Here is a 12,013-nt window from a genome sequence, read left to right on the forward strand (position 1 = left end):
CTATCTTGCTCTGTCACAACATAGTGATAAAATGTTTATTGTGTGAGCAAAACACACCAAAAAAGAAAAGGTACATTTACACCTGCACTTTGCAAGTCCATTTTCGAAGTTCAGTCCTTTTCCTTGCATTAGTTTGCAGGTGGATCTACTCCATCAAATATGGCAGACCCACTCACTTGTTGAAGCAGCGAGTCAAGTAATTTAAGGTGGCCATCTATGTATACAAATCTATACTATCACATTCACAATCAGTTTTTAATGTTATAGTTTCCTGTTTCAGACTCCGTATTGTCTATCACATTATTGTCTTATCAATTAAATGCAAAGCTAACATGAAGATTAGTTCATGCTTGATCGGCTATCGAAAAGCTAGATTGTGAGATTAATGTATTTTATCTGCGTTTGTAGGTATCATAATGACGGATGAAGGTATATGTTGTAGTGGTGTGTCTGTTATCTTTTAGCTACGCTAAATGTTGCCATCCTGTTTTTCTTTATTTTATCAAAAATATAATCCTTGAATCCAAATTAAATTATCTTGGGTTTCGCCACCCATGACACGTGCTTTGTGAGGTGGTCTTAGCACACATAAGCATACTGGTGACCAGGGTTGCCAGGTTTGTGGCATGGACGACACACACACAAAAAATAACTGTTCTGTCAAAAACAAAAATTACACTCTCTTACAAATTCAGATTTTCAAATGTAAACAGGATGACTTAACATGTCAAAATTAAGTGGAGTCTCATGAAAACCAAATCAAGTGTTCACCCACCTCTGCTTATTTGGTTTTGTCATTTGTATTCGTATTAATTGAGCAGTGCTTTACATCTAAATCTATTTGAGCTTTTCCATTTTAAGAGTTAACAGGAACAAATAAAAAGTTTTGATACAATTACAATATATTGAAGGTATTCTTTTTCTAGATTGAGGAACGGGTGAGCTAGTCCTCCCATTGACCTCAGTTTACCCGTTCATGGTAGATAACATGGGTTAAAAATTATGACCTGTAGCATATGCAAAACTGAAATCAAATAAACAGAAATGTAACTTTGTTGTTAACGTTGCACCTCAGCAACTACTAAATACAACATAGAACAGGGCTCTTCAATCCTGTTCCTTGAGGGCCGGTTTCCTGGATGTTTTCCCTCTCCCTGCTGCAAAACACCTGATTCTTCCCTTCTGCAGACCTTGCTGATCATCTGATCATTTGAATCAGCTGTGTTGCAGCAGGGAGAGATGTAAAACATTCAGGGAATCGTCCCTCAAGGAACAGGATTGAAGACCCGTGACATAGACCCTATGCCGTTACCTCACCAATGAGAATTCAAACCAACTGCACAGTAACTCGAGTGGGTGTGGAAATCTGATCACAGTTCTCTTGTCACACCATTTCTCTTCCAAGCACTCAGACATGTACACAATGAAGGTGTTTAAAGCTATGTAAAATGGCCAGGTAGGTACAATGTCACCATTAATTCAATCACCCCCATTGTAACATGACCTTTTGTATTCTTGCGCAGTTTTTCCACACAAATGAGAAGTAAAAATATTTGTAATGGTCCATCTCTTCAAATCAAGAGTGTGACCAATGTCAGCAATGAAACAGCTATCAGGCAACCGCATTAGTTGCTTGATAGTGACTTATGTACGGTTTTGACTGTGAGGAAGAGTATGGGTTGGACATTTTACACCCACTGCTCACATAACACACGAGCAGTTGCTTGTGTGCTTGTGCATGGCCTTATGTGTTTATGTATTGAAGGGCCTCCTGGACGAGGACATCTGCTGAGCTAATAAACAATAATCTTGACAAACAGTCACTGTCCAATCTCTCGGCCCACTCTCATCATCACACCACTGAAGAATCTATCACAGGCCAGGCCAGGGACATGACTGACAGAGCTTTGGACCACTGGAATGTACTGTGCTGGAGCACAGCCCAGCTGCTAGAGGACACAATGATTCATGGTCAGAGGGCAACCCAGACGGAGCGGTTCGGGAAATAGGCAGCACCCAACAACACAGCCCAACACTTTATTGATACACAAGCTGGGAAAAATGATGGACCTCGGCCAAAACCTGACATTGCTTTAGGGTTATGATGATGATGATGTACTGTCGCCTCACGCAGTAACTATGCCCTTCGCTGGCTACAACAGTGAGTAGACAACTAAGATGATGATGATAAACATGATGAGAGCAAAGGTGTCCAGAGTGCTTGCAATAATAATGAAGACGTGGCTGTTATTTCAAACTCTCATGAGTAAAGAAAAAGTCCTTCAAGTTGTTAGCGCGCAGCTAACAACTCACAGGTTTGAAATGTGACAGAACAGGCCTTGATAAGCAAGCCCACTGTTTTACGGAGTGCAGAAAGGTCTTGTCACTAAAAAAACAAAACAAGAACAAACAAAAAAAAAAAAATGCCCTTGAGATCAATCTAATATAAAATAGTTCCTGGCCTTTGACACATCATCAGATGATGAGAAGCCCGGCATCATCAAATTGCTCTGTCAATCTCCACAGCCAGCAGAAATGGCATCAAATAAATGTGAGGCGGAATAGAAGAGAATCACGGAGGATTCTCAGATGTGTGTGATGGTTTACCCAAACAGCTGAGGCACAATAATACCTTCAGCATCAGAATATTAATATACAGATCATCAGCAATATCCACATCATTGTCTGAAAAATCTGACTACCCCAGGATCGTAGTGCTGGCAGTAGAAATTTGAATCTATTTCTGCTCTCGGTTCACATAAAAACCTACACAGCAAAACATCCCGATAGAAGACAGCCAGTGCGATCTTTGTCACTTCTGATTTTGATGCCCCTTTGCTTGTTTTCTTTTTCAGTTTATGTTCGCAATACTCAGAGGCGAGATGACAAAGATTATTTTCCTGTACTTTCTTCAAACAATGTACAGTTGTATATGATCTGGAGCATTGTGGCAGCCAACACAGACTCACCAACAGGCATATCTTCATAGATGAGAAGGTACGTTGAGAAGAAGTAGTTCAGGAAACGCGGCGGCTGGTTAGATCCTGTCAGACAAAGGAAAGCAAACAATAGTCATTCCCATTATAGCCAGTAACCTTTTGAAATAATGTTTGTTTGTTTTTTTCAACATTTTATCGCTCATGTTTATTAGTCGTATTAAGTATTAGGTAATGTTATTAGAAAAATAAGATCATGTGTCAAACAGGATGTGATTATGTGTGATTATGATTATGGTTCTTTAATGCAAAATACTTAATCAATCCAAGTGGGGTTTTTTTGTTTTTTTATTCTATCCTTGTGCCTTAGATTCCAAACCAAGGACTAACTCCTTCACCTTTAATAAGTATCATATACCTACAAAGTACATTTAAGTGTGAAACTGAACAACTTTTTAAATGAGTAATTTCAGTGGTACACATTGCAGACTATGTTGAGAGTTGAAGTTCAGAGTCAGCAATATTATCTGTAAATACTGCAAAACACCAAAAATTGCCTTTATTACTGGATGAAGAGGACAGGTAGCACTGTACAATCACATGGAATGCAGAAGGGCATTCTGACTAGCTAACTTATAGGACATTTCTCATGACATGGTTGTATAAAATAACAGATGGTCATGAACCAGATACTGCTTCACCCAAGACTTTGTACATTATGTAATCACGGTTATCAGCCTGCTGTAGTAAATTTCTGCTTTTCCCCTGAAATAAACATATTTGAGAGGGGTAGTTTGGAATTTCATTACTTCGGACGACTTTTTGTATCAGTTGAACTTCGCTGGAAAACAAGTCACAGTAGATGAAGATCAACAAACATATGAGCCAGGAGATATCTTTTCTCAGCATGTATTGTTCTGACTTGCACTTCAGTTCCGACCCACCTTCCCGTACACGCTGACTATCGTCGGTGCCAGTGGCCAGCTTTTCAGTCACTGATCATGCAATTATTGGATTCATTGGATAGTCTTACATGTCAATCATTGAATAAATGGTCATGAAGTTGTGTCTGGCAATCATTTATTACTGTCACAACTTTACCAGCTGCTCGGTCTGATTTAAAAGTTCTCGTTGAGGAAACAGCTGTCTAACAAATAATCAGCTCTCTACGAGTGCCTAAACCCTCCATGGTATACCGAACTCTACTAATTGGTGAAAAATGGGTTTTGCAAGCCCATGTGTGGCTCGATGTCATGCTTGGATCATGAAATGCAGATAAATTGTAGACACTAAATAATGACACCAAAGATCATCTATCTGGTTTAGCAGATGAGGAGGGGCACAGGTTCAACATGCTAATGGATTGGTAAATACAAGAGAAAAGTGAAGGTGAAGAGGAGACAGCAAAGGAGAGAAAAATGATGTGAGCGCAGAACCAGCATGCAAACACAAGGTGTCAGATGAGAATAAACGGCAAAAGGGTAAGGGGACTCCAGTTATTTAAAATAACACACACAAAACCAGATAAACTCATTGCGCTTGATGGAAACATGTTGTGTCATTCCCTTAATAACGTTCTCTGCGGCTTCACCGCTGCGTGTGATTGGATGTGTCTCCTGCCTGTCACTGTGAGACATTTAACGTGACTTTGCTCTGCACTAAAGCTCCTTCACTATGTCCGACTCAGACACTCATACGGCACACTCAGCAAGAACACAAAAACATTCTGAAGAAGTTTGTAGGACAATCTCAGACAAGGCAGACGAGGAACAAGAAGAACAGAAAGAAGAAGGTCTGGCACAGATGATGAAATGTGAAACAAACCGCATGGGCTGAAAGCAAAATGTGTCAAAAGAGGTGTGAGGAAGCTTTATTTCCAGAGGCACAAGAGAATCCTTTCAGACATGTGATTACAAGGAGCTGTCCAAAAAAAATGATTGGCTGTTAAATCTAAATTGTTATAGTGAACAAAAGGTTTTCACAGTTCACCTAACTGGTATCTTGTAATTATTAGTCTTTGTAACAATTAATATTTCTGACAGAATATAGTTTTTTCTTGATTTACTTTTTATGTCAGAAAATTATACACATCTATAATTCTAAGTCTCAAATACTGCACACATACTTTCAACAAAAAACAAAGACTTTGTTTTTATTGCCGGCTGGTACTCACACTGGTACTGGTACTGACAACAAAGAAAATTATTGAGTAATTCAATATTTTATGGATATTTATTTCAAAGAGTACAACAAATGTAGACATTGACAGTAATAACATAGTGAACTACTAAAAATGGACCCCTCTGGAATGATGAATACACCTTAAAATGGAAACATATTTTCTAAGTTGTGATCCTCCATGCGGAATTAGTATCATTGCTACTTGTAAATGTGCATGATCAATAGATTACACAATTGATTAGCTGCTTTCGTCCAGTGGCTGCCGGCTAGTTATTAGCGGCTAAACTGCTGTTTACGTGGACAGGCTGTGCAAACTCTACTCGCATTTTCATGCTTTCCGCTACATCACTTGGGTGCTACGTGTTCAAATGAATCAAGCTTGTTTGTTGTATTGCCTTGTTTTTGACGACATACCTTGCACAACCTCGCTCTGGAAATACCGTCACACAAGTGATGGCAACGAACTTTTCAACGAAGATTAGACTAACTCACGGCTGCCCATCAGTTGCGTATTTAGCGACACGTCTGACATTTGTTTACTTTTTACTGTTACTTTACTTTACTTTACTGTTGTTTACTGTTTCTTTGCGCATATATATATATATATATATATATATATATATATATATATATATATATATATATATATATATATACACTTTTTTTAGGGGGCTTGGATGCCTCTCTTTAGAATTAAAACAGCCGTGTGTTTATTTAATTAAATATTTCATATTAGTAGTGAGAACAGCTCACCTTGACACGAGTGTAGAATAAGGAAAGGAAGAAGGAGCTTGGCAAATGTCATCCTGCTGCCAATACCCAGACACAATGACATCTCCTTCACCTGAAAAACACAAACAAACATTACACACACAACATGGATTGGATTCAGTCTGAGGCTTTTTCATGTAGCACCGTCGATTTAGTTATAGATATGCGCTAAACTTCATGTTCTGACGGTAAGTGTTTATGCTGTATGTATGAATTGAAGCTGAATTTATCACAAAGGCAAACTCATAATGCTTGTTAGAGAAATCAAAACATTGGATTTTTTGGGGGGGGGAATAATTTACATGTAGTGTAAAGATAAAATGACCACAGTACAGAACTCTACCAAAAAGAGATATCCAGACTGAGATCCACTCCTGCCTTGCCTCATCTTGCCCGATTCTTTGCACTTTTCACCTGCCTTTTTGCCTCCACTCCACCACAAAGAGCTCCCTTTTTTGACACAGTGACCAGACCCTGTGGGAAGCACATGTTGAACTGTTCTCCATCAGCCTTCTGACAAAGCCCCCTCAGACAAGTCCTCTTGTTCTTTACTACCTGTCCCTCTCATCAGCGTCCAGTGTTTCTTGTGTCTCCTTTGATCATTAGTCCCTCCATAAATTCTGCCTGCACTGATGGTGTTGTGGTACACACGCCTGAGTTGTGTGCGGGCAGCGTGGGATCGGTTCCCGCTCAGTGACGGTGTCTGTGTGTGTGCCCTGCGACTGGCTGGCGACCAGTTCGGGGTGTAGTCTGCCTTTTGCCCATTGTCAGATGGGATAGGCTCCAGCACCTCCCCGCGACCCTTTACAGGATAAGCGGTTTGGAAGATGACACATGACACATTCTGCCTGGCTCTGATTATACTGATTTTAAAGGTTACAGCCCAAACTATATAATCTCTACGATTCTGACTTAAATACTCTGATTTTGATAACCCTGGATCCTCCCCTTCTGCTTTGTCTAGTCCTTGTCACGTCGTTTTTTCTGATCTGTGTGTGTCCTCATCTATTTCTTTTCCCGCTAACCTTTGTTTGGGTACCTTTTCGGCCACAACGAGCGCCATGTGGTGGTCAGTGGAGGCGCCCAAGTAAATGTCATCGTCGTTGTGTTCACCCAGTTTCTCCATCACCTTGTTCAACACTTATCCCTTCCATGCCTATAAAGTAGGTGACAATGGGCCCAGGCCTGTCACTTCACGTCCAATGGTACAAGTCCGTTCACCCACTCCAGTGCCTGCACACTCTGCCGTCCCTGAACCCCCATGGCAACAAGCTGATGAGGCCAATGCAGCAACAGTTCCAGCTAAGCAGCATCTCACAGCTCCAAATTTGATTTCGTGACATTGCAGCCAGAGCACCATGTACCTGTACCATCCTGGCCATCCACCTGAGCACCATCTGTCTGGCATCCCAGATGCCTTGATTTGTCTTGATTTTTTTTTGTTTTTTGATTTTAATATATGCAGGATTTTGTTAAAATGTTAACATGTCATGTCTTTGTCTGTACCTGCATGGTCTCATCAATTCTGCTGGCCTACTATCAGCTCTCTCTATTCACTATTATCCTCTCCAGGTGTGCCTCATTGTAGTAATAATAATAGGCATAATGATTTTTATTTAAAGGTTCTTTTCTTGGCATTCAAGGGTACTGTACTATACTGTATGTTACAAAATTAAACGACAACAAAAGTAGATATGAAACAAAAATTAAAATAAAAACAATCTGTCTGGATTGAGTTAATGTTCACTCTGTTTCACGAGTTTTACGTTCACTTTTCTGAATTTTGGACTTTGTTATTGTGATTTTTTTCCCAGTATTTAGCTTGCCTGCTTCCCTGCACTTGGGCCCACCCGCCTTTCTGCCTCCACGCCACCACAACCACTGCCCATCCCTAGCAACTGTAATATCATCAGTTTGGCTCTCAGTTCTGCCTAAATCTGACAGTTTCCTTGAGGAAGACAATGAACACTCAATTTTTCTAAATGATGTCGACAAGGTGCCGTCCCCACTCGGGACTGTTTTTTTTTTTTTCACTTTGGTTCACAATTCAACAATAATGCAATTCTGTGCCTTCTCACCTCTGCTCTACTTTATTAATACTGATATGGTATTAGATGCATTGCCTTAATTGAAATGATCATTGTGGCACAACTCAGGTCATTCATACTTGAAATATTTAAATCCATTGGCATATGAGTTTGAGACACTTCAGACAGATTTAGAAGGCCAGCAAGGCCTTTTGTGATGTCTGTCTCCATCCCCACCCCACAAACACACATTCTTCATCTTACTCCTATTTCTCCCTCTCCAATCGTCCAATGTCCTTGTGCAGCCTTGCAATACTGACCAATCTTAAATGGTAGCAATTTAATTTTGAAGGGTTATCTTTCTAAATTCCTCTCGTCCCAAGTGCCCTCACGGTTTCGGATGAGGGTTGCACCGTTTTTTCCTGCACTTATCTGACAGTAAAAGAGCAGAATACAGATATGTATTTAAGTACAAAAACGTGTGACAGCAATAAAATAAAATGCATATGCTCCTTGTTGTTGCTGCTTGCTGTCTATTCATAGTGGTGCTTTTAGAGATACTGCGTGGGGTTAAATTCAGACAAAACAGCGAAGATTTACAATTGAATGTGAAGAAGATGGAATATATTGAATGCTCGGTAGTTGTATAGAGTATGCTTTAAATTGGCTTCCTCTGTTTTATTGTATTTTTTCCCACATGCTGCAACGATGTACTGTACATAAAATATGCATTGCATTTTTAGGTTGCTGTTGTAAGCAGTCCAAAATTTTAAATCGTTTCCAGCACAATTGGAAAAAATATATCCATTTTATATCTGACAAAAATATGGCAACATGTGCACTGATATTAAGTCAAGGTCACTCCAAGACTGATATTATGCAGAAAATTTTATGAGGTGTCTATTTCCCATCCATTCATACATCAATTTTCTATACCACTTACATTAAGGTCGTAGTTGAGCTGACTTTGGGCACCAGCATAGAGACAAAAACATAGAACATATTCATACTCACATTCACACAGATGGACAGTTTAGAGTCTTCAATTGATCTCACATGCATGTTTTTGAAATGGGGAGGAAGCCAGAGTACTCACAGAAAACATAGAATTGTTGGCAGATTGGCTACCACTGTGACAATGGTACTGCCTTCAGCCCATTTTAGTTCCTTCAGTCCAAGACAATTCAGCCAATTATACATTTCCAAATAGTAGCCAAGCCATTTATTACAGCATGGTTCAGAGGATTATTAGCAATATGGCATCTTCTTTTTAAATAGGGTTAAAGTTTGTTAGTTTTTTTCCAGACAAAGAGAAAAGTCTCTTTCTTTTCTCACAGTTTCAGCTGTCACTTCAGCCTTTGTCAGTGTATCATAGAAAAATTAGGTTTAGCATTGCCAGAGAATAAAGTCTTGGTATCTGTGACCATTCAGGTGGCACACTGAGTAAATACTACAAATCCACATTTTAACGGTCTTCTTTCTTGTTTCACGAGCATTACTATGTTTACATGTGCACATTTCACATTGCAGTCAGATGAGCAGAGGTGAATCCAATTAAGTCAGATATGCACACAGGTTAGTGATTAGTGTAAAAACACAATTAGGACATGCTGGGATGTTCCTCTCACTCACTTATGTATGTGGCAATTAAACTGTGTAGGACAGGACTAAACAGCAGGGTGAATGCTGATGCAAGCTGCTCCCCACCGTGGCGCTGTCCCACTCCACTGACTATACTGTCACAATTTATTAATTCTTCACTTTCCCTCTTCTCTGCCAGGGTCCCTGTTCATCTTATGCTCACTGCTTTCACCCATGACAGCTTCTCATACCAGTCTCGTACTGCCTTTTGTGTCATTTATTTTGGTCACTTGTCACTTTTCATATATATATATATATATATATATATATATATATATATATATATATATATATATAGGGAGGGTGGGGTGCTAGTGAAAGTTTTGTCCGATTCGCTGACGGACGCCCGTTTAAAATTAGAGGCAGATCAGCCTATAGACGGGTAGTATTTTTCCCACCCTGAAAAAAGGCAAATGACGGACGACAGAAGGGTATCCTCGCTGCAGACCGATGACAAATAACGGGTGGTCAATTTTTTGTAAAATGCCTAGCGCTGTATACGCACATGCATATGAGGGTGTGTCCATCCGTACATAGCTCAGCAGCGCAATCTAGTTTTTGTTTTTGACACAATTTTTCATGCATACGCTGACTGTTGTGCCACGTGATCACAATCAGCTGATTTACTTGTTCGATCGATTTTTACACATGTTGGTTTTCATTCATAAAAAACGGCCGCTTCACTTGCACAGTACCAGTACAGTATCAGTATCAGTATCAGTATCAGTAAAGAACAATGCGGAGTCATATGATTCTTTAATGTTAGGAGGTGCATCAGGGGCTGAAATTCACCAGAGGCTTTTAGCACAAAATGGAAACAGTGTACTATCACAAAGAACGGCGTATGAGTGGATTGAGAAGTAGTGTCAGGTCTGGTCCGTGAATGGATGGGAGAGGTTAGGGTGTTACCCGGGAATACCAGGTGCCGTGAATTCTGTGTTTGGCTGGCGACCATGTGACCCCATGGTGTACCCCGTCGTCTCTGGCCCAAAATGATCTGGGCTATACTCCAACTCACCAAGAATTCTAATGAGTGACGAGTGATATAGGAAATGGATGGAGAAATGGATTTGTTTTGGATGTATTAAATTAAGTCCAGTGTACTGTATTACCCTCATAACACTCGCAGACATGCCCTGGTTCCTGTACTAAATCCATTTTAAATGTAGCCTATTGAGAACACATATGGCTCCCGCTGGGCACGGTACAGCTTAATCTAGCTCCACGTCTATTTAATGAGCACTGGTTTTACAGCATATGTAAGCGTAATGTGTGATTAAGGCCGTATAAAGAGATGAGTAATATGTGGATCCGCTGGGATACCGCCAAAGACATTGTACTGTTTCTTAAGGCTTACTGCACTCCAAGTTATTGATTGCAGGGCCATTGCCTCTTATTGCTTTAACCTCAAAAGCACTCTTAAGACTGAAAGAGGTGGGCCTCAGACATGGATTATCCCAGCAAATCAATGATCATTTTCAGTTTTCTTTCTCTGCTCATGAAAAAGCAGTCAGTCATTAACAGATGATCAGACAGATTAACAGACATTTAGCTTTGTCAAGGGGGGCGGAGGTGCAGTCCTGCTCTGACGAGCTACGTAATGACTTCTGTCCTACCCGCCTGAACTCTTTATCTCAAACATGACATGACACTTAAAGGCTGACTCGGCAAAGCTCATTTGAATGACATGACAAGACAAACATGGTGACATTTCAACAGCAGTTCATATAGTGCTCCATAAACAAAAAGGTATACTCGAACTTGGTAAAACTGTACTCCAAACCCCAATCCTAATGAAGTACGTAAATTACATAAATAAAAAATAATACGATGATTTACAAAACCTTTTCGACCTACGGTATATTCAATCAAGTATACAACAAAGTCAATGTATCACATTTAATAATGTTCTACTGATGAACATTATTGAGATTTTTTTTCAAATATTCTTTTATTTTCCATTTGATGCCTGCAACATTTTACCAAAAAACTGGGACAGGAGCAACAAAAGACTGGGAAAGTTGGGTAATTATCAAAAATTACCTGTTTGTAATAAATGGACAGGTTGGATGTAAGCAGCTGTGGGTTATGATTGGGTCTGAAAGGAGCATCCCCGAAAGACTCAGCTGTTCACCAGCAAGGATTGGGCAAGCTTCATCAATTTGTGAACAGCTGTGTAAGCAAATAGTCCAACAGATTAAGAAAAACCTTTATCAATGTATGTTTGCAAGGAATTTAGGAATTTCAATAATATCAATAAAGGATTTCAGAGATTCTGGAGAAACCTCTGCCCGAAAGCGGCAAGGCCAAAAACCAACACTGAATGCCCGTAGTCTTCGATCGGGGGCAGAGGGCTGGGCATGGTCTGACTAAAAAAATACTACCTTGTCCATCCTATGGCAAGCTAAACTAAGCAAATGTCATGCTAACAAATCACTAACCTGAAAATTGATATTA

At 39.9% G+C, this 12,013-nt stretch overlaps 1 protein-coding gene across 1 annotated transcript in view; it reads right to left on the reverse strand.

Moving 5' to 3' along the window:
- The window catches only part of cdh23 (cadherin-related 23), a 183,499-nt gene that overhangs the window by 164,526 nt on the left and 6,960 nt on the right, over nucleotides 1–12,013 (reverse strand). Inside the window, exons 2-3 of the mRNA XM_086044818.1 lie at nucleotides 5,871–5,961; nucleotides 2,970–3,044 (exon numbers count right to left, since the gene is read on the reverse strand). Coding sequence (XP_085900944.1) covers nucleotides 2,970–3,044; nucleotides 5,871–5,952 — 157 coding nt within the window. The 5' untranslated portion in view covers nucleotides 5,953–5,961. The remainder of the gene's footprint in view (nucleotides 1–2,969; nucleotides 3,045–5,870; nucleotides 5,962–12,013) is intronic.

This window comes from Filicampus tigris, chromosome 11 (genome assembly GCF_054856515.1).
Source record: "Filicampus tigris isolate MCC_2025a chromosome 11, RoL_Ftig_1.0, whole genome shotgun sequence".
Taxonomy (NCBI): Eukaryota; Metazoa; Chordata; class Actinopteri; order Syngnathiformes; family Syngnathidae; genus Filicampus; species Filicampus tigris.